This window comes from Lepisosteus oculatus, chromosome 12 (genome assembly GCF_040954835.1).
Source record: "Lepisosteus oculatus isolate fLepOcu1 chromosome 12, fLepOcu1.hap2, whole genome shotgun sequence".
NCBI classification, from domain to species: Eukaryota; Metazoa; Chordata; class Actinopteri; order Semionotiformes; family Lepisosteidae; genus Lepisosteus; species Lepisosteus oculatus.
In genome coordinates, this window is record NC_090707.1 from 21141585 (window position 1) to 21166215 (window position 24631).

The 24631-nt window shown below is 37.0% G+C and overlaps 1 protein-coding gene across 5 annotated transcripts in view; it reads right to left on the reverse strand.

Moving 5' to 3' along the window:
* Nucleotides 1-24631, reverse strand: part of vil1 (villin 1) — a 32590-nt gene extending 7959 nt beyond the window's left edge. Inside the window, exons 1-10 of one of the 5 annotated variants that reach the window (XM_069196241.1) lie at nt 24498-24631; nt 5925-6021; nt 5559-5633; nt 4788-4984; nt 3396-3504; nt 2605-2715; nt 1604-1806; nt 1395-1473; nt 912-1010; nt 109-262 (exon numbers count right to left, since the gene is read on the reverse strand). In XM_069196241.1, coding sequence (XP_069052342.1) covers nt 109-262; nt 912-1010; nt 1395-1473; nt 1604-1806; nt 2605-2715; nt 3396-3504; nt 4788-4984; nt 5559-5633; nt 5925-5999 — 1102 coding nt within the window. In that variant the 5' untranslated portion in view covers nt 6000-6021; nt 24498-24631. The other 4 variants (XM_069196238.1, XM_069196240.1, XM_069196237.1 and 1 more) reach the window with 4 other exon arrangements.

The window sequence follows — 24631 nt, forward strand, 5'->3', positions numbered from 1 at the left end:
TTTTACCTTGTTATATCTGTACCATCCCTGACTGACTGCTGAACCAGTTTCCACGCCTTCATTTGTTAATACACAAACCACAATTGACAAAACACATTAAAAGCTCACCGACTTTCCCCACAGAATGTGTTTTTCCCAATCCTGAAGTCTGCCCCTTGACAGTCCACTTCTGGAATAGCTGCTTAAAAACTGCTGATTCTGCTCCATCATTCACTGTTTCCACATATGTAGAAGGAGGGTAGCCTTTTGCTTTCTTGTAGGCCTGGATTTAAAAGTATTTTTTTACATATTTATTTATTATTATTATTATTATAATAGATAATATTTATAGAATAAATACTATTAGGATTGATTCCAATACAAATGTCTTTCTTTTTTGCACTATGTTTGGTTGTATTTTTGGTTTTAATAGACACACACAGTACAATCTAAGTTTGTAGGTCGGAAGAGGTAAATGTTTAGAGGAAACCATCAGCAGATCAATTTTTAGCTGGCTTCTCGTGTCATTGCAATTTTCTCTTATTTGTTTTCTTTAGTCATCTTGTTCAAATCCAATGTGTATCATAAATATGCATACAGTATATATGTTACTACTTTTTCCTTAGGATTTATATTTTATACATTTTCTGTTATACTGGTAAGCATTGTTGATTTGTCTATAATATCTGGATTTTGATGGTAAACAAATTGACAGATGTTTAGAATTCTTAAATATTAACATTTATATAGCAATATCCATAGGACATATACAATTAAATACATTTAATCTCTGGACCTGACCTCTTTTCTTTCTTCACATATTTTTTAAACAAACCTAATAATATTCTTGTGAGGTTTTGGAATGGTTTCATTACCTATGATTTTCCCGTTTTGTTTTTTGTGTTTGGACTGAAGAAAATATTTTTCCTCACCTCAGCTTTTTCCAAGGATTCTGTCCTCTCCTTCTTTGAAGCCTTCTTACCTTTCCAAATATAAATCTTAATTCCACCCTGGTCCAGCAAATAGCAGTCCTATACAAAGAGAAATGGTATTCATTCCTTGCAATGAATTCTTAAGACAATACATGGGACTTTGATTTTTATGTTTAAACACAGTTACTTGTATTTATCTGAATGTAACTATACTCTGATACATTTGGCTGCAGCTACAGCCCTGCCAGAATAAATGTTACAAACCTACAGTAGTAATGTACCATCAAGGTCCTATACTGGTCATGAAAAAGCTGTCAGTTATTTTACTCAGGCTGGAATTTCTTGTTTTTAAGTTAATAATAATGCTTAATGAAGCTTGAATTCTAAGAGTGCAACACCTTTTTCAACAGCAATGTGGTAATATTTCAAGATTCTTCCCCCTTACAAACACCACCTCCTCACCCCCCACCGTTACAGACTAACCTCATGTTTAAGAAGATCCTGGGTCAGAGGTTTTACAGCCACTTCCTGCACCACCAGACTTCCCTCAGCTTCCGAAATACTAGGGAGAAAAATAATTCTATATTATTTTTTAAAAACAGTATAGAAGTAGCACACTTGGAATGCATGACATGCCTCATTTTGCACTGTGAAAGAATGGAAGTGACATTAATGCCAAAACACTCCCTTACTGGAAGAGCTTGATAGAAGACTTCATCGTCTGATCAACCACCTCGTCAGGAATGGCAGGCTTGAGCTCTTTCCTCTCCCCAAGAACGTGGTTCATGACTTTCATCAGTTCTGCCGAGGCCCCCTCGTTGTCTCCTTCCACCACGCCCACCTGCGCCCGCCCTCCTCGCTCCCGGTCGCGGACGTCCTTTGCCAGGTTCATCCCCTGCAAGGACAGAATCCATCACTCCCTGCACTTTCACAGCCTTGCAAAATATGTAGGTGCCATGCTAAAATATGGGGAGACAAGCACACATTAACCAAGTGTACTACTGCACAGGTTGGGAATCAATACACACAGGAAAACAGAATGCTTATAGTGGCTGCTTAAGGTAAAAGAAAATATATACAATTTAGTGTATGCTGCTGCAATTAACAGCTTTAAAAATGTGTAAAATAGTATAACTTTAGATTTCTGCAAAGAGAATGATGTGTAAATTGGCATATTCACAACAGATGTTTTTAAATCTGAACGAAGGATGACGAAGTATGTATTTTACTTAGCTGAATTACAGTATTTTAGGTTAACCAGCATTTTCCTTTTCAGTTTTACAGCAAGAGCCTTTGGAAACATTTTGAGATACTTGGAATTGCAAAGCTTTAGGACAAACTCAGTTTGAAAATTCTGATTGCAAATCAATACAAAAGACAGACATAAGCATCTCCACAACACACAGAACGAGACAGAGAAGAACAAGAAAAAACAGCAAACCAAAATTCTGCTATGACTTTTTTATTAGTAATGCAAACGTCTAGAGCTGTTCTAAAAATAAAGCCTTTCTAAAACTGCTCACATCTGACCACACTCTAGAAGACAAATTAGAGAAATCTAATAATAACTCAAAAATAAAAATGTTAGAAAAACTTTTCATTGAGCTTCGACAATTTGGGTTTCATAAGCATCCAGGAAAGAGCTTGTCAGGATGCTGATAGAAGACAAGTGGCTGCTCAAGTAGGAAGTTACCTTCAGTCTTTCCATGCGATTGCTTTCAGGGCCATTCCATTGAATAATAAAGCTCCCCAAATCCAGTAAGAAGACATCACCTTTATTAAAGCTTTTCCAACTCATTTCCACCTGCAAATAGAGCAATTAAGGTGATTGTACTTACAGTATGTGCAAACCCCCCCCCCCTTTATAAGTATACATCTGAAGTATATAAGTATTTCTTTCTTTTGAAAGATGGAAATAGTCTGTCACCTTATTTGGAATCACAAAGCTGGATAATTGCTACAACACCTGTATTCCACCTGGGAGAATGCAAAAACACTCTTTTGATACAGTATGTCTACCTCTCAGGCACCGTGCGACCAGCTGTGGGCTCCACAATGCCTTACAATAGAGGTGGCCAGAAGAGTAATGTGCCTCCACTGGTGTCACCACAGGAGCAGCTGTCATTGTACAACCTGCTAGACACAGCCCTGACTGAAGTATGCATCTGGACAAAAAGGGCTCAATTCCAGAGAGCGCCTTTATGGATTCTGCCACTCACGAGACAATCCAGAATGCTTGCTTTGACAGTTCCTAGTTTGAGGAGGTTGTTGACAAGGATGTTTTTTTCTAAACCAAATGAAAAAGTGATTCCAGTGGCTTCAAATATTCTATCTCATACATACCAGATAAAGAATGGACCACAATTACAGGTTGTCCTGGCACTAGAAGAGTGAAATAATTTATAAAGTACTGATGCCTACGTATTATCAATGACAAAATAAATCTCAATAAAATAACAAAAAATTAGAAGTGGGCTTGCTCACCTCTCCAGCCACCACATTCTTCTTGCCCTTGACGTGCAGAAGCCTTTTGATGTTGTAAGTGTTGGTCTCCACGTGCTTCATGCCTGAGGCCACACCACCTTTTTTATAACTAAACAGAAACACAGAAACTGTCTTAAGGTATAATGCTGCATTGTTCCGTCATTTCTCACTCTTGACCTAATGTTATTGCTCTATAATTATCACTTGCAGAAGATGGTACCAAATTATAGAAATACAATTGCCGAAGCAATATGTGATGAGAAAAAGAGATTTTAAAAAGTCAAAAACACTGAGTCTTCATTTATAATCACAGTGAAAATCTCCAGTCACTTTAGAATGGGCTCTCTGAACAAGAAAATAAGTGATAAACAGATATTACTTTGGACAGAAGTTATTATCTCCGTGTTATGTTACACCAGTCTTTGATATTAAATCTACATTACAATCCACATTAAATCCACATTACGGTCTGTTAACGCTTTTTATTTTGACATTTTCTTAAGGTGTTCAAAGAAAGTCAAAAAGATTTTAATGCCAAAGCAGTTTTAATGATTTTACTCAAAGCAATCCTTTCATACTTCAATGTTTTTTTTCCTCTGCCTCAGTGGTTTCTTCCTTGTGTTGTGTACTAGTCTGTTTCCTCTTGACCTTTGCTAGGATAATTGGCAGATGACCATTCGCTTGTCTTGGTCACCTTGCTTGTACTATATGTGTTATTTTATAATAGAAAAAGAGATTTTAAAATTGCTTACACTTATATAGTGCTTTTCTGGACACTCCACTCAAAGGGCTTTACAGATTATAGGGACTCCCCTCCACCCCCACCAATGTGCAGCATCCACCTGGACGGCAGCCATGGTGCGCCAGAACGCTCACCACACATCAGCTATCAGTGGGGAGGAGAGCAGAGTAATGAAGCCAATTCATAGAGGGGGATTATTAGGAGGCCATGATTGGTAAGGGCCAATGGGGAATTTGGCCAGGATGCCAGGGTTACACCCTTACTCTTTTCGAGAAACGCCCTGGGATTTTTAATGACCACAGTGAGTCAGGACCTCGGTTTTACGTCTCATCCGAAAGACAGCGCCTGTTTACGGTATAGTGTCCCTGTCACTATACTGGGGCATTAGGACCCACATGGACTGCAGGGTGAGTGCCCCATGCTTGCCCAACTACCACCAATTCCAGCAGCAACCTTAGTTTTTCCCAGGAGGTCTCCCATCCAGGTACTGACCAAGCTCACACCTGCTTAGCTTCAGTGGGTTGCTAGTTGTGAGATGCAGAGTGATATGGCTGCTGGCTATTTTAGCCTCTGAGAGGCTGTTTTGTGAGGTCAGAATGTAAGGATATTACTGTGGATGAGGCGCAGGGCTAAAGCTCAGGTGTCCTTACATGAGGCCCTGCTTGAAATATCCCTTGAAGGTCTCGCTTTCATAGCCCTGGGCTTCCCGGTGCTGTACTGCTGTGCCTCCCAGGTGTTCATCCATCTGCGTGGTGTAGATGGCTGCAGCTCCCTGCTCGTCCTGAGAGGAAGCCTTTCCCAGCCAGTAGTGAATGTCATAGGTGTAGTTATTGCTGGTTTTGTGAGTCTGGGAAAAACCATAGGATAATGACAATCAGCTAATGGTGAGAAGCTTAATTGAGAGATGTTGTAAAATAACTTTTAGCCTTTCCTTAACAACCTTGTTCTAAATTTTGTGTTGCCTTTCTAAGTTTGTGTAGGAGCTAGAATTCCTATTCTATTCTCAAACGTTCTCTTTCTTTTTACCATGATTAAAGACAGTAAAAAAAAACATTAAAGGAACTGAGGAGGATAAGCAGTTTCACATTCAGACACAATCATTAGATTCTGTGAATGACCTTCCAAATTTGTTGTCATTCAGGGCACACTTCATCACATTTTTCATTAAGAAATGCTTTCAATTGATCAATACGTTATACAATACACCTCTTCTTTGTACTCCTTGTTACCAGCAGTAAACCTTCAGTAGTTGAAATGTTATACATGTAAGAATGATTTAAATTGTTTTGCTATGTTTGTGGCATATAACCCTTCCTTTAGCTATTTTGTCATGTTGTGAAAAGATTATGTAGTTTGGATGGTATGCTGCAGTTCAGACATTATTGTATTTAAGGAAGTCCGTTTGATGAAAACTGACTTACATATAAAATGATGTAGCTGTCTCCTTCAAAAAAATTCCCATAGGATTTGGGAGGAACAGGGACCATCTCCATATTCTGCAAAAGAAGATCAGTGATATCAAAATTATTTCTGATGTTTCAACACCATCCAATCCAGAGAAACAGTGACAGCAGTAGCTATAAGCATTCTTATGCCAAATTGATATATTTCATCATGTGGTAAAAACTACAGTTTAAAGCCAATGCAAATGACATCAACTAATCCATTAAATGTTAATTAGCTGTAACATCAAATATCTAAAATAAGAGGTTATAGACAGAGGAGCCAGCACATGAATAGGAAATTGCAGGGTTTTAATGAAAAAACTCTTCAGAGTTAATTCTCACCTCGATTCTCCATATCTGCAAACCAGGAGTTGTTTTATTGAGGACTTTTGAAACCTGGGATTTGACTTGCGGCATCGTGCCTTCTTGATGGAAGATCCTTACGAAGAACAAAAGCAAACAACAGACCAGTAACCTAAATAAATTGTCCAGAAAGATTGGAAGCCACAGGCATGAAAATAATTTGCAATGTAAGTTGCATTTTCACTTTGCCTTTTAAGATTTGTTCCTCCACTGTACCTTTCAAGTGGTTTGTCTTGTATTTGTACTTCATATTAAAAAGGGTGAGGCTTGTGTATGTGAAAAACAGATCTTATTTATATATGCAATCCTCAGATTTTCAGACCTTACAGCACATCTTGTTTACAGGGCTTGCAGTGTCACAGAACTATAAATAGCACATCACTGACAAAGAACTAGAAAATACAATGTCCTATAGCAACAGAAAGTATCATTCATTAAAGGGCTCACAGCTTCTGACTGCGAAACTTGTGTGGGGAAAAAGAAACACATTTGCAAAAATTTGAAAACAGGTCCATATACAGAGCGTAATAAATATCATATATAATAAAATATAGAATAATATTCATAATGTTCAATGTAATATATTTGTACTTAGTTATTAATATTGGACTGAGTTCATTATTTGCTAGATTTTTAAAGATTCTGTAATGGACCATTTCTGATTAGCAGCATTTTACATTTTCCATAATGCTTTTTTCTCTTCTTTTTCCACTTTTCATTTAAGTACTGTAGGATGAGTTTCTTTCACTTTTATACAGTTTATAGTATCAGAAACTTGTATTTTGTGTTGAGCAAATTTGAAGTACAATGGAAAGAGCTGTTATCAGCTACTTACATAAATGTTATCTCTTGTAACACAATAAGAAAGGTGGTGGTTTGCTATCATTATACCAGAGTTACTCATTAACAATCTTGATGATTCTGAACATTGACTTTAGAAATGTCTCTCTTGTGGTAGGAACTTCAAATTTAAGTTGTAAGAAAGACCAACAAAAGTGAAACACCACCCCTATTCCTTGAAAGTGTTTGTTAATGTCACTTGTTTTGGCTGCCCTGATAACAAAGGACCTTGTTTTTTTTTACCTTTACAATACTTTTGAGATGCAATATATTTCACAGTTCTTTGGTGTCTTGAAAAAAATATTCTTCAGTTTACTTTAGACTGGCTTTGGAGGACAAAGCCACAGCATTTGGCTTTGATCTTTATTTCATGATAGCCAGAGTGAAGATAAAGCTTTGTAACTCATGTGAGAGACGTTTAACACTTTTCAAATGTTATACAGATACAGGCTGTGGATTTCAGCAAACATTCATGATCCAAAATACAGATTTTCATAAATATTACAACATGGTATGATTTAATAGAGTTTAAGCAGGAACAAAAAATATTTAACTGCACCTCCATATCTGTTCTGTATATCGGACCAGAAGAGAAATCATGCACTACCACTAACTGCACAAATTGTTTTGGTGAAAACAAACAAGCTTTTACGCAGAAAAGGTTTTATCAGTACCGTCACACCTGAGGAATAAAACCTAATCCTGCCAAACAGGAAACTCAGTGGGCAAAAAGAGAGGCTTGTAATATGTATAGCACACAGCATTCTCATTTGCTTTCTGCTGTCATCGGGACTATACAGGCTCTGCAGCTGTTTCAATATTTCTACAGAGCTGAATTGAATCTCTTTTTGAATAGCATGCTTCCAAATGGTATCCCTTTGCCAGTAAACAGCATGAAACCTGCATGTTGCAAATCTTCCCTCCCTCAGGATACACCTACTAATTACACAAAGTGTTTTGTTATACTAATAATGCAGGAGATTCGGGCTCTGCTCTGGGGTTGAATTTATTGCTTAGTTACATTTTATCTTCAGGAGACTGCATTGTATTGTTATGGTGACTGAAACATCTGTCAGGAAATGAAAGCTACGGGGAATAAAGAATATTTTTTTCATTTTTGTTAGCTGCTCTTTTACACCCCACAGCAAATTACATGTCCATTATGAAGAAAACATGTAGAGTTAAATTGAAATGTAAAATTCCAGTTTATCAGGCAAAAAATGGTTTTGTATTTCAAACAGGTACAGTCAGATTAATGTACTGAGCTCCCTGTGTTTGAAAAAAAAATAATAAGAGGAGCTCATTCGATCCAATATTAAGTTATTTATCAATGTCAATAGTAAATGCTTTTGTTAGTGTATCTCTGCATTAGACAGTCTGTTACTAAGTATCAATCAGGTAAAAGGGGAAATAATAGGATATGTAAGGTAGTTTTTTTTTCTAATAGGAATAAAATAAACTGTGGAGAGCTTTGCAGAGAAATTAACAGCAGACTAGAAACACAGAGGACCAACATTTTTCAAAAAGCATCATCAATGTATGATTACTATAAGAAGGCCACCTTGAGCCAATTAACCCTTCCAACTAAATTCCTTTCACCTGATCCTAAGAAGCTGCTGATTTATAGGAAACCTGCTTGGAATTTGGGAAAGCAGATTTAGAACTATATAAATGATATAAGGTATATCTACAGTACATGTCTGTAACTATAACCTATGCATGTTAGAATGCTCTTTGGATACCAAGACTTCTGGAATTGTTTCATGGTATGGAATTTTCTTTATGCATTTGCAATGTGGTATCTTGATCAAATTTTGTTTCTTTCAAAGAGGTCTTTGCTAATTTTGACAACAGGCTGCAACCAAGGCTGTTTTTCTGTGATAAAATCTTATTCATCCCAGAAAACTTGCACAGCCAAACAATGCTCATTAAATTCTAGGTGTGCAGGTGAAAAGACTACTGCTTACTACAAGCAAAAGCATGTTGATCTGTCTTGAAATAGACCACAGATGCCCACACTGAGCTAACACACAACAGAGTAGTTAATGCTTGCCAGTCATGCTGTTGATTCTAATGCCCTGGGATCCAGTATTCACCTGGAGAGGAGGAGTCAAGTGACTTTGATGGAACATTCTATATTGGTAAAGACTCATTATTCACATCCTTTTCCCTCTTTATACAATGAAATGGAATAGTTTAGATTTTCCATTTTATTTCCGAGACTAGACATTCGATTTTCTTCGATAATAGGTTTTATTTTCTCCTACTGCTACTTTATATACTACATTTTCACAAGTACAGTAGGGTCTCAACATTCAAGGGTTCGGTGCCGAGAACCATTGCGAACAGCCAAATTCACATAACCACGTAAGTCCACCCCATACCGTCACATAATGTACTACAGTATATAATACATTTGAAAGACATGATTAACCCTCCTTAATATGATCATTATAGTACTAATGCATTAATTGGCTTTAAGGTCATTTAGATAATATAACTAAAAGAAAGAACTGTAATCACAAACGTATAGTAATAAGTTAAAATAAGGTGAAAACCCCTTTCTCTGCCTCTGTGATTAGCAAGCCCCACTGTTAAGAAACAGGCAATAAAACTATAGGATCTCTGACAAAGTCATCTGCAGCCTATCAATCCCCACATAGCTAACACAGAAGCAGGAGTGTTCATTACAATATAACGTTGCAATAATGGCTAGTGGGTAATGGGCAGGGAGCAAAGATACAGTCTCACGGTACTAATCTGTTGTACAATTAATTTGAAAGTTGCGGTTAATAGGTTTCAGTTCGGTTTCATCCTACTCAACTTTTATTTCATCCAAGACCCTGTTTGCTGAACCAAATTGAGAATCTAAGTGAATTGGCAAACGTTAAATTTGCAGAGGTTTATTATTTTTTTTCAGATGTGTTTCAAAGGACACAGAGTTATAGCTGTATATATATACTGTATATTTACTGATAAGAAACTTGTGCAATTCCTTTAATTCCCCTTGTCCTGTAGCAGATTTATGGTTTATACGGTATTCTGTTCTTGAACTAGGTAAATATTTCTGTTGCAATTAATATACAGTATAAAATTCCTCCTCCCTGACTAATTCTGCTGGTGCTATTGGTTGAAAATTCAATCATTTTATAAGTAAATGCTATCTGGGATAAATATCGACCTCAAAGTTAATTATTCCACCATCCTGAGTTTGTTAATTCATAACATTCTAAACAGATACTGCACATGCTGTAATTTCTACATTTTATTTTCATACTTAGCTTTTCGCCTTGTGCTACCAATTAAATATTACAGGTATAAGGTATAAGTATGTTTCTTTTTCAGACTTTATGACAAGATGGAGTTCTCCATTATAAGAACTAAATGACCAATTACTGTTGCCATTCTGTTGTGATCTGCATAAGCTGATTATCTACTGCCCAGTTTATTTCATCACCCACTTTATCACCCCTGATTTTTATCACTTGATCTTTGGATTATTGATGTTACAGAAATGTTTGAGCAAGTTCCAGGGTAACCTTTTTGGATTTTATTAATTACATATTCATGGCTCTTCAAAATGAAAGTGATTCAGAAAAGATACTCACAGTATTACCTGATGGATCAGTATTTATTAGCAAGTAATAAAAGTAAATATGTATAAATATGCATAACCAATGTTATTTAAAGATCATTAAAAACATTTATAAGTGTCCAAGTCATACTGTACATCTACAGTGCCTTGCGAAAGTATTCGGCCCCCTTGAACTTTTCAACCTTTTGCCACATTTCAGGCTTCAAACATAAAGATATATTTTTTTTATTTTATGTGAAGAATCACCAACAAGTGGGACACAATTGTGAAGTGGAACGAAATCTATTGGATTTTTGAAACTTTTTTAACTAATAAAAAAATGAAAAGTGGGGCGTGCAAAATTATTCGGCCCCCTTGCGTTAATACTTTGTAGAGCCACCTTTTGCTGCGATTACAGCTGCAAGTCGCTTGGGGTATGTCTCTATCAGTTTTGCACATCGAGAGACTGAAATTCTTGCCCATTCTTCCTTGCAAAACAGCTCGAGCTCAGTGAGGTTGGATGGAGAGCGTTTGTGAACAGCAGTTTTCAGCTCTTTCCACAGATTCTCGATTGGATTCAGGTCTGGACTTTGACTTGGCCATTCAAACACCTGGATACGTTTATTTGTGAACCATTCCTTTGTAGATTTTGCTGTATGTTTGGGATCATTGTCTTGTTGGAAGATAAATCTCCGTCCCAGTTTTAGGTCTTTTGCAGACTCCAACAGGTTTTCATCCAGAATGGTCCTGTATTTGGCTGCATCCATCTTCCCCTCAATTTTAACCATCTTCCCTGTCCCTGCTGAAGAAAAGCAGGCCCAAACCATGATGCTGCCACCACCATGTTTGACAGTGGGGATGGTGTGTTGAGGGTGATGAGCTGTGTTGCTTTTACGCCAAACATATCGTTTTGCATTGTGGCCAAAAAGTTCGATTTTGGTTTCATCTGACCAGAGCACCTTCTTCCACACGTTTGGGGTGTCTCCCAGGTGGCTTGTGGCAAACTTTAGACGAGACTTTTTATGGATATCTTTGAGAAATGGCTTTCTTCTTGCCACTCTTCCATAAAGGCCAGATTTGTGCAGTGTAAGACTGATTGTTGTCCTATGCACAGACTCTCCCACCTCAGCTGTAGTTCTCTGCAGTTCATCCAGAGTGATCATGGCCCTCTTGGCTGCATCTCTGATCAGTCTTCTCCTTGTCTGAGCTGAAAGTTTAGAGGGACGGCCAGGTCTTGGTAGATTTGCAGTGGTCTGATACTCCTTCCATTTCAAGATGATCGCTTGCACAGTGCTCCTTGGGATGTTTGAAGCTTGGGAAATCTTTTTGTATCCAAATCCGGCTTTAAACTTCTCCACAACAGTATTACGGACCTGCCTGGTGTGTTCCTTGGTCTTCATGATGCTCTCTGCGCTTTCAACAGAACCTTGAGACTATCACAGAGCAGGTGCATTTATACAGAGACTTGATTACACACAGGTGGATTCTATTTATCACCATCAGTCATTTAGGACAACATTGGATCATTCAGAGATCCTCGCTGAACTTCTGGAGTGAGTTTGCTGCACTGAAAGTAAAGGGGCCGAATAATTTTGCACGCCCCACTTTTCATTTTTTTATTAGTTAAAAAAGTTTCAAAAATCCAGTAGATTTCGTTCCACTTCACAATTGTGTCCCACTTGTTGGTGATTCTTCACATAAAATAAAAAATTTATATCTTTATGTTTGAAGCCTGAAATGTGGCAAAAGGTTGAAAAGTTCAAGGGGGCCGAATACTTTCGCAAGGCACTGTATATATTTCTACAAAGAATCTATGTCTGTATAGATATCTACAGTATATATCTTTATATATCAAATATTATAAACAGATATTATCTCTTTTGTTTGAGCTATAATGATACCTGATACCCACTTTTTAAAGCCACTCATTCAGGGGAAGCCACAATCATTTTATCAGTTGACCCATGCATTTATTTTTTTACAGCTGTCCACAGGTCCATTAAATGCATTGCTACACTCAAAAATAATTTCAGGCTTATCAGTTGTGCAGTTTGGTTATATAATAGGAAAGCAGTAGTTCCTTAAATGAGCGCTGATTCTCATCCAGACATGGGTATTAACTCGGACATGGGCATTAACTATGAACTGGGTTCCAAAGGGTGTTCCCCCTACCTGTATCTGTATTAATCAAGATATACGGTAAATCTACATTTAGTTCCAGCAGGATAATAATCCACCTCCTTACTTTAATGTGTGACATTACTATGAAACACACAAGACACAGTTCACATCACAATGGGCTTGAATGATCTGTCTGTGCAAGCACAAATCCAGATTTGGCTACAGGTGAGAGACACCAAAGCCACTTCCCTCAGAAGCAAGTGATGAGGTAGGAATTCTTTTTTCATCTCTTTGTGAGGTGATAGGATGCTGGAGCAACCATTTAAAAACCATATGACACACTGCTTCCATTCATCCACAAACATTATGCAACACAGGGGGAAGCAATAAGGAGTTTGAAGCAGAAGTTAGGGAGGAGGTCAAACTTTGCCCTCACTCATTCCATGTACCGTGTTATAAATATCATGCTTCTTACTTTGCGTGTGCTCTGCTTTTATTTCATCCAAGACTCTGTCGGCCAAACCGAATCAAGAACCTGCAGATGTTACATTTTTAGATGTTGAGATGTAGATGTTGTATTTTTTCAGAGGTATTTCAAAGGACAGAGTTATAGCTGTATACAGTATATATTTACTGATAAGAAAAGTAAAGTTGGGCAATAGTTCTAATTTCCCATGCCCTGTATCAGATTTACAGCTTATATTGCTGTTCTTGAACTTCCATCAATCTTCAAACATTATGCAACACAGGGTGAAACAGAATGGAGTTTAAAACAAACGTTGGGGAGGAGGTTAAACCCTAACCTCACTCATTTCACAAACCTAATTAAAAATACCATGGTTCTTGCATCTTCGCATGTGCATTTAGTTTTACTACAGTACCTCTCCCTCCACCCACTTTTCACCCTTGCAGCTGATCTCTGGTTCATCCCTCAGTAAAGGAGTGGGGGTGTCATCCCCCTCAGCCAGGTGAATTACCATATTAAATCTCAGTATTCAGATCATTAATCAGGGCTTGATTGAACTATTGAAGAGAACACTTGATGTCAAACAATTTGAGTAAAAGTTCTCACATTTCCTACAGTCAATAACCTTTACAATGATCACTAGGGCCCTGATTTTGACATCCTGGAAACAAAACTAGCCTCGTAAAGCCTTCTGAAGGGAGTGGCTTATACCAGGTTGGGGATTTTGAACAGTGGTAGCACACAGTGCACACAAAATGCGATGAAGTAAGCTTGCCCAAACCACTCACTGGAAAGTGAGGACTTGAAATTTATACAGCTAACTGTGATTCACTAATATACCTAGTAGTAGACCATCTACTACTACAATTTAACACTTAGTAGTTAGGGAAAGAAAAAAATGCCGGTGTTGTGACCATTTCAGGGTACACTGAACTACTAACGATCCTCCATAATCTCGTCTTCCAGCTGTGCTAATGAGGCACCATCCCTGCTGCAAGAACATCAAGGGCACGTTTCTCTAGAGCTTGAGCTCTGTCTGTAGGGAATGGAGGCACAGAAACAAGATGTAAAGCATGTATATATTGATGAAATAATCTAAAAAGTGAAAGGGCTGTTTCTATTATTAAGAAACATAGAGTCCTGTGGTAATTTTATTAGGGATTTCATTTATTCAGTTTGATTGTTTTTTTTGCACATGGGTCTTTAGCTTTCCTGTTTTGTTCATAATGACCAAATTCAACATTTGTAGGTATCAAGACAGAATAAAAAAAAACATTTATTATTTAGCGTTTAGATTTATCTTGGAGGTGTTCATTATTGTTTTGAAGTAATAACCATATATGCACACAGCACAACTGCAGATTTTGCAACAGGGACCTGAATTCACATCCTGTAACTTATGAGTCCAAAGACTTACCCACTATGCTATGCCACACCCTCATAGAACCTTATATAAAGTATAATTAGAGAACTGTCTTTGGTGAAATGTTTAATTAAAAAGAAAATGCCTGTAATTTATTTAAAGCAAAAGAAAATTTCTCTAGAGGTTGGTACAGTACATTAACAGAATGTTTTCCTTTATAATCTAATGCAGCATACAAAAGTGATCTTTCATGTCACTCCTGGTAGATGTAGATGTTTGGTTTTTTAACATACATACATAATACTATTTATAATATCTAAGTATATATTAATTTGGTAGCTACACTGCCTGGTCAGAAGGAAACTGAAGCCCACAATGCTACTTTGTGGTTAAGGTAAATTGTGTGTTTTATGTATTTTTGATAATGAAGATACATGTATATGAAATACACACACAAGTACACAGAGTCTACTCAAAATGTTGTCTATATCATTTCCTCTTGCTGTTTGCTGCTTCTTTTTCTGACTTTCCACTGTCTTTGAGCTTGAAAAGAGACCTTTGTCCTTGTATTGTTTTTTTTTTGCCATGAGATCAACATCTGATCCTAGACCTCCATTATCATCTGATTATTTCTCTATACAGTACATGTGAATAAGCACAAACCTTCAGGACTGTTGCCAAACTCCAAAATTACAAGTAATTCAACAAATCCTATACAGTGACCTATCTGAAAAAGACAAGGACTTCCTTACATTTCATTAATTAATTAAAGTACTGTAACCTCATCATTTTTTGTTGTCTTGGAAAACACTTGAATGTGTCAAAAATGGACTCCTTCCAATTCCTAGCAATTCCTCTTTGCAACAATCACCTCTTTTAATACAAGTATAAGTCTGATATAACCTGCACTACATTCTCACTCTTGATGTATGATTGCCTATGGCATTCTAGAGTATATGAACACACCCTATTTAATTTACTGATTCTGAATGGACTGCCTGACTCATGTATAATCCTAGTACGCTTCTACAAAATATCTTTTATGAACATATGCTGAAACAAAACTATTTAAAACAAGAAAATCATGTTTTTTATTTGATCAAACCATAGTTGAACAGTAAATTAAAAATTGTTTTTTCAAAATACTACAGTATATCCAGCAGTGTGTGTTGATCCATAATTATATTCTGAGAAGAGCAATCACCATAAACCAAAAGGCTAATACAGCTAACACACACAATAACACATTGCAGAAATTAAGAGTACAAAGATCACACTTATTTTAAATATGTGATTCGAAAACACACCGTTTGTTATACAACCTGTAAGTTAATAACAGATCATGAAAACAATATTTAAAATGCACTTACCTAATGAGCTAATTAACTGAACTGTGTCTGGGAGGGTGTGCTGGAGAAGAGGCAGCAGGTTAGTGCTCAGAACTGCTGTTTTCACTCTTTACAGTATCTGGACTTTGCCTTATACCTGAGCTAAAGGTGTCAATTAATTTTCCATATATGGCTGTGTAGAAGCCATCTGCATACAGGTGTGTGTCCTCTATGACAGTGCTGCACTTCTGGTTGGCTAAAGACAGACAGGATTTCTTTCAGTTCATTAGGAAGCAGCAGGTGATGGCAAATAGGATTTGTGCCTTTCACACAGCCCTGAAGTAATACTTTAAAAAAATTGACTGAAGACCTGTGTTTGGATTCAGAGCCCTTTTGCACTAAAAGTTTGAGGAGGCTGGAAATGTTACAATCTGTGAATAGTGAAAGTTGATTCTGCCTGATCATCAAGTCCTGTTATAATCTGGCATTCCAAAGTGAGCAGGCAGATTAACCTTTGACCACAGAGTGTTGGGGGGAGACCCAACAATGCTGAAAATATTATTACTTTTTTTACATATGGTTCAGCATGTTACTGGTGAAAACTAATTTTAGCCAAATAGTTATTTCAAGATAGTAGTCTTGACATGTTACTTAATGTTTAATATGTTAACTAAAATCGTGTTGGTTTCAATATAGGCTTCATTATAATAATGATTGTATTTCACATTCATATACAGTACTTTTATCATAGTTTTTAATGTAAATGTTCCATAACCAAACTGGGTTATTTTGACACATTTATTATCTAAAACATTTTATTTGGTAATGTATTTAGTAGAAATCAATTTTGAGAAATTCTGGAGGTGCAGAATTGACAAACACCTTCCCCAATCCACACTTAAAGCAATTTTTCTTGACTGAATTGAATGTCCTACTTAAATATGATTCGTTTTTCATAAACTAATCATCCTATCAATGCATATATCATGCTCAAAGGAAAAAGCAGCCCGGTATTGAAATAATGCTGTAATTTTCTACTCTTAATTAATTTTGTTTAATTAAATTGTTTATACAGTAGATACCTTCTACAAGTGTAAGAAATGGCACTTTGTACCTTCTGGTGTCTTCGCTTTGAAAAAATGGGGACAGAATGCAAAGAAATGAAAATATCAATGTCCAGATTCTGGTTATGGTTTCTTATCTGTAGAATATTAAGGTTTTAATTCAGAATTTCTGATTCTGGAGATCCTCAATCTAGCGTGTTTTCACCCCAAATAGGACTTCAAGTCCTGCTCAATCAATACTAGTCCTTGAGAGCTGATGGGTTTTGTCCCCAATGACTTGTAAATTACTTAATTTACCAAATAACCTGCGATTGATCATAAGCTATTTTTGTTCAAGCCTTTAGAGATCTATGATTTACTGTATGTATTTAATGGAATATATGTAATTTAATGTATGTATTTATCTATGGTCACCTACAAAATTGTGTTAAACTGGAGTGCTCTAAGAGCTGGGTTGGCGATGTCTGATAAAATTGCTTATCAAAATTCTGTATGTGCACGGTCAGGTTTTCCATTCACATTGAAACTGAGAACACGAGTGGGTGATTCAATTTCTCTGACGTGTAAACAGATAATTTGATAAATAAGAGGCCCATAGGTTACATGTTTTCGTGGACCAATAAATGGTGTTTTAAATGAAGGTTCATCTGTAACGATACCAACCAAGGCCTGTTTCAGCTCCACTGCTCTAACTAACAATTCTTGGCAATGTCAGTCCTCAGAAATCTAAACATACCTTAGTGAGCTCCTGTCTGCCTTGAATTCATCCCTTTGCATATTTCCTCCACCCCATCTCTACCTTTTCACCCTCGGTTTCACTCCTCTTTCTGCATGGGGGTCACAGATTCTTCATCTTACAGCCAGGTGTTTGGTCTTAACCCAGCCAAGTGGGATAAGCTAAAATGTCTATAAGTATCTATAAATATCCTTAAATGAACTTTCCTAAATGCATTTTTTTGTTGGTTCTTGTTACTCCTTGTGAAAAGAGGGGTGCCAGTCTGTCTCTGCACCTGAAGGCTTTTTGATGCCAGAAATGTATATATTTCTAAACTTTTTATTTTCGGAATTCTTTGGTAAGATTATAAAAAAGGTTGAGCTGGGTCTCTCCAGATCGGCAAGGTAGTGAGTGACTAATTGACTCACGAATCGCGTGCAACCATTTCTTGAAAGAATCCAGAATCTCAGTATCAGCAATATGGCTGACTAGCTTTGGCTGGTAGTACTGATCTACAGAAGAGCTTTATATGTTGTACGTGCTAATCATTAACCACAGAGATTACAGGAAATTCATCAGGGACATATTTGATGACTGTAAAATTTATTGAGCATAAAATGAGACAATAAATAGATCATTTTGCCTTTGCAGCAAATCCTTGCAGGTTGTATATGCAACAAAAAATAAAAATCATTGTATTTATGTAGTGTTTTTCATTCAGAAGAATTTCCATGTGCTTTATTATAAGAGGGTATTCATTTTATCCACCACTGAAAAGCAGCACCCACCTGGGTGGCATGTGGCAGAAGCTGTTGCACAACTGAATAAAAATAGAACTTTATGGAGTGCAGATTGTGCAAGCCAAGACTGTAGATTAGACAGTACACCAGGGTTAACTCTGCGGTTCTGTGAGGACTTGTTGGGACCTTGCTTTAATGCTTCATCTGAAGGATGTCACCGCTGACAGCAATCTACTGTAAAACCACTTACAACAGTAACCTGGAAGGGTGGTTCAGGACCATATGTAGACGGTCCGGAATCTGGAAGTAAGTGGAGAAGGACAACAGGGAAGAGACTTCCTTAGAGGACTCCCATCACAGTAGTGACCAGGCCTGAGTCTTGTTTCGATTTTGAGATATGATAATTAAGTGTACTTTTTACAGCAAATGTTTCAAATTTTAATTTGTCAATTAACACAGTGAGATCTGTTTCCATATTTCAAGTAAACAATATTTACACCCTAGATCCTAAGCTCTTAAGTGAGGGCACATTCTAAGTGAACATTTTTCTTTTAGAATACATTACAGAACATTACATTACTTCAGCTCAAACTGGGAAACAATTAAATAAGTGGTTATGAATTTTTTGGTGCTTTTGGTACTTTCTCCAGGTTTATTTATTTAACAGTATAGAGGCAGCATCTTCTATTGTACCCTGTCAAGGCACTATATGCTTTATGTATACTTCAGAATATCTGTATAATTTTTTGTGTCCTTTGGAGGTTGGAAGCAGCGCACAGTGCTCTCTAAGCAGTGGTTGATTTTGTGAATTATGGAAATTTTGGTGGTGACGTGAGGGATCAGGCATCAGTGACTGCCTAGGACAGGGCATCGATTAAAGTCCTTTGCTTGCTAGTGTGGCTTCTCGTTTAACATTCAAGAATATAAAAGTATAAGAACGTTTACGAACGAGAGGGAGTTATTCAGCCCATCTAGCCCATCTAGCCCATCTGTTTATCGAAAGAAACCAAGCTTCAGCAACATAGCTTGTTCCATACTCCCATGACCCTTTGAGTAAAGAGGTGTCTCCTGTTGTCAATTTTAAAGGCATTTCCACAGAGTTTTCACTTATATCCTCTGGTTTGTGTTTCATTGTTCATTTTGAATAAGTCTTTTGGTTTGTCTTTATCATTGCCTTGTAAATCTAATGTTGTCTTAGTCTTTTCTGTTCAAGACTATAAAGTTGAGTTCTTTCAAACTGTCAGACATTCTTTACAAGCGAGTACAAATCATACATCACAGGTGTACAGCTTGTATTGCTTAAAACGGTGACCTCACATGCTTTCACAGTACAACCCCTGAAGATGAGAAAGTGTCAATCAGCATAATTAATTTACTTGTTTTACTGTATATGTAAAAGAAAATCCCAGTATATCTACTAGAAACAATTATACAATACTGTAACTACTGTATCAAACTTCCAGAAATTCTCTTTCATTATACCTTGGTAATTTTATGACTGTTGCATGCAATTGCAGAAATTACTTATCAGACTGAAGGTTGTAAATGTGTAGCAAGTGTCTGAAATGTCAGATTGAAACCAAAAATTAAAGGTAAATAATATGGTCGTATTATGGTGTAAAACTTCTTACTTACCACAGCTGTCAACCACAAAGCCTTTGCTTCAATGCAGACACTATTGCATTTCAGGTAAAAATTAAACCTCTGTAACATTTCACTGGCATATTCTAAAGTTTGGTGTGCCATTGGTCGAGGAAGCATAAATTGATTTCTTTTTTCACAACAACCTATGTCATTTCTTGGATCCATGATGATTGCAGATAATGATGTCAATGAAATGGCTATTAACACCACACATGATCACAGTGTTACGTCACCTGCGTCTCGCTCCAGAAGATCTAATCTCCTTCAATAATGCACATCACATTCTCATGCAGTCTCCAATTAATCAATCAAACACACCAATGTTCTCTCCCTTACTTAAGCCTACTTCGCATACCACTCTTTGCTCAGTATTGGGTGTCTCCTGTCTGAGCTGCTCTGTCTCCTTGTTGTTGTGGTGGTCTCTTGTTGGTCTCTGGCTTTTGATTCTGACTTCTCTATGGCTGTAGACTCCTGGTTACTGATTTTGCACTTTAGGGATACTTCTGTCTCTGTCTCATGTTTGGTATTCTTTGATTACATGGTTTCTAACCATGGATTGGCTTAGCATTTACATCTGTGAACTAAGAATTTTGCATAGGATCTGCTGATGCCACCATAATGCATGATAATACTAAAATTGTGGATCTTCATCTTGAAAAGCTTTGGGGTGATCTGGTTCAGGTTTATTGCAATTTGAACGGCTTGGCTGCTTTAAGAAAATTGCAGCCTATGTTGCACAGCAAATGAGAGGAGTAAGTGAGAAGCTACTTCATCAGCTGAGTTAAGGTCTAACCTCAGGTAGAACAATTTGTACAAGGCCAAAGTGGAATTAAACAAGGAAATGAAGGTGAACACCACTAGTTGGACAATCGGTGTCATGTTATTTTTAATAACTAAGTCAGAACCTTAATTTAATGTCTTCTCTTAAGGAGAGAATCCTACAGCACTATCCCCTGTTATACTGGGCTTTTGGTCTGAAAATGTGGTTCAGAGAAAAGAGTGCCACTTCCTGGTGCGCATTGAGCAGCAGCTTGGTTTTCTTTTGATAGCTCTCATACTGGTACTATTTGCACCCATCTGTTTAGTTTCTGAGATCTGATAAGATCAGGCTGTAAGGCCCTAAGGCTATTGTACAAATACTGTCTACACTGCCTCTTAGTATATTTTGGTTCCTCCTTTCTAGTTTGCTTGTATATCTGAGATGCAGTGAGTTATCACTTGTCATCACAACCAATTTATTCTGAGCTACAAGTTGCTTGCATTGTAATTCTAACTACTGCCAAGCATAATCTGACATTTTTATCTACTTTTCAGACATTGTGTAACCAAAGTCATATTGTCAAATTTGTGATGTACTTAGACAAGTATCTTCTCACTCTTGTTAGAGGAAATATTTCAAATATACTGGAATATTTGCAAACAAAGTCCTAATGATTATTAACACCAATGTATCAGATAGTGTCCTGCTACTTACAACAAACAAAGTTGCATAGAGTACATTTATTTTTCTTTAAACATCACATCAGCACATGCTAAAACTGTGACATTGATGGTACTACTTGTATTGTAGTCCCTGTCCTGTGCTAAACTATTGGTTGATCCTTTTGAAACCATATAGTGTTATACGCAGGTGAGCCAGAGCTCACAGCCCTCGGTCCCCTCGGAATATGGGCACGTTTTCAAAAGGAATCGAACGCCTCCTGGGGCTGCTCAGACTTACTTGGGTCTTCCCCCCACCCCCCAAAGACCTTCCATCAGTTAATGGCTGTTGGTTCCATCAAGCTCAGGATATTTGATCGGGGGCCCTGTCACTGATCAGGTGCTCAGTCATTGAGATACCTTCTGAACTGAATCCTGCCCAATAGATTCTCCCTCTGCCTTGAACCCACTCTGGCTGAGCGCACCCTGTTTTTTCCTGCCCAGCACCGACGCTACCACCCTGTAGCCCCACGCAGTGGTGCAGCTGCCCTGCTTAGATCTACTTTGATAGTTGTTGACCTATTCTCACTGACCAGTCCTGTCTGCTACAGCTTTCTGTCTTGTTTCGCTAATCTCTGTCAACCTCTGCTTTCTGTCCTTTTCTTTACTGTACATTTCCCATCTTGTCTGATTCTCAGCCTTCATTGGGTTCTTCAGTCTGTCAGCCAGACATGGTTTTCTTCATCTACTCTTTGCGTCATTGCACATACTTATAGTTTTTTTTTTAATTAATCCAATCCTTAACCAGGCACACTTACAAAAAATCAAAATAACTAGAAGAGTGGTACAGTAAATAACTAACTGTAGCAGTTCCCATGACAATAGTAATTTGAGTTTGGTGAAATCAATAACTGTAAGGTGTGATTTATGCAGAAATCCATCAAATGATAACTGAATGATACTAATCAAATCCATCAATCATGTTAACTGGTCAAACAGTTCTACAACAGGAGCAATTCACCTCAGGGGAAATTATCACAGCAGCTTCTGAGGTGCAAAATAGAAGACATTTTGGTTGGTTGTGAAATGTGATAGATTCAATTGGTACAGTAGTTCTCTAGGCAGAGGCAATTGATTTGTCCTCAGATTTCAGTGGTCATCTCAGTGTATGCAGGAAAAATCAGGTTTAATATTCAAATCAAATCAAAGTTTATTTATCAAATGCACACAATACAGCATGCAGCAGTATTTGCTGGCAATGAAATGTCTTTTCTATGAGCTCACCGGGGGGGTCACAAAATTAAAGTTACAAAAGAAGGTTACATAATAATACATAATGGTGCAATAGAAATGGAATAAAATAAACAGACAAAACTCAATATGCTATGTGTCCATAGTGTATGCAATGTATTATGTCCAAGTAGTCCAGTATGCTGAATACAATGAAAACTGTATGTCCATGTAGCCATTATGGGTGATTTGTTAAAGAAGGTGCAGGTTGGCAATTTAGCAGTCTTATTGCCTGACTGTTATTTTAATGGTATGCTCATACAATGAAACTGACCATGACTGGTTTCAGCCAAACAGTTTTTAAATATCAGGAGTTAATTATATTAACCACATATTTACTAAAAATGGAAAGAACTTGTGGCCAGAAAGTCAGAGCTTGGCTTATAGGAACCTATTTTTACATAGGTCCATTCCATGTGTACTACTATTAAAATAATATAATGGTGTAATACTAACCAATTGGTACTATAATTTTTAGTTCTACAATGTTTGGATTTTAAAATAAGAGCAATTTGTGTGATGGGCCACATTTCTGCCAACTGTTTATAATCTACTGCAAAAATAAAGATTATTTTGAAAAAATAAAGAAATTTGAAAAAAAAAACTTTGGCTATTGATTACATTTTTCAGTTTTCAATTCAATTGCTGCTGTGGTTCATAAGAAGATTATTCAAATTTCTTCAAACATGCAGCTCAGACCATCTTTTTGCAGGACAAAGAACCCAACATTTTGACACAGAATTAAGTTTACCGAACGCACACACAAGCGCAAAGTATGAGGTTGCAAGTCTTTTTGGTTTCAGGACAGGAGCAATTTCAAATATAAGAAAAAAAAGCCATTCAATGAAAACAAGCTTGCCCTACCTGTAAACATACAATTCCTTTCCTCACTATTATCAATATACAATATAATCACTATATTATATTAGGATCCTTGGGATCCTACAAATATCACAAAATAATTAATTATGGGTATAGCACTTTAAAATAAAGGAACACAATTCACATTTCTCACTATTTCTGATTTGCAGGAGCTGAGCTCTCAAAGTATATTTTACATCAAATATGAGTCATTATATTTTTTTCAGTGCTAGTTACATGTATCAGAGTGTTGCTTAGGAGGGTCATTCTGAAAAAGATATATCTAACATACATACTGTAGTTTTATAACAAAAGCACCATGTAGTTCATGACACATTAAATTACATCCCTGTTTTTTTTTTTGGTTTTGGGGATTGGTGGCCAACGGTCATGGCAAATGCTACTGTTCATGCACTATTGCCTATAGATTTGTTCTGCTTTCATGTCACAAACTTACATTATCAACTTGAATGAAATGTTTGAGACATGCGTAGAATAAGTACTTCCACAGTGATGTTAGTTTGGGCTACTGCACACCACCTATCAGGCTTTTTCACAGGAGTACAATTCTTTAAGGAAAGACCCCAATACTTTTTGCATCCACTTCTATAACATAATCTGCTGTAGATATACTGTAGCCAGTCCCATAAATCTATAGAATCGTTACTGTACTTTAAAACACTTAAAAAGTATTAATTGCTGCTGTTAACATTTGAAAACAAGTAGAAATCACTGCTCTTTTAATTCCTGCAATGCACAAACAAACTGTTAGCAAATTGCTGTTGGCTTTAATTAACTCTGTGTCCCCGAAATCAAATGCAGGACCCAAAGGAAAAAAACAACAAAAGCGAGGCAAGCATAAACAACTTTACATGAATGGAGGACAATTCCTTCCCTAATTTCTAAATTTGTAACAAAATTGAATTTCTACTATTGTCAATGAAGACGCTTAAATGCAACAACAATAGGAACAATAGTGTTCGTCTTTGTCGATGAGGAAATGAAACCTGTAGCAGGCACTATTTGTATAAAGCAGACCTAACATAAAGAAATAAAGGTAAAATAACTCACAAGAAACAACTGTTTAATTCTGAGGATTTCACCTTACCGGATCCTGAAGGAGTTACCTGTAACCTTCAAACTTGGACACCAAGCTCTCCTTGTTTCTCTGAATGAACTTCAGCCCCCACAGTGCTTCCACACATTCTCTGCACACATTAACTAGAGCGACTTGCAGTGCAGCCTAGAGACAGATTATACT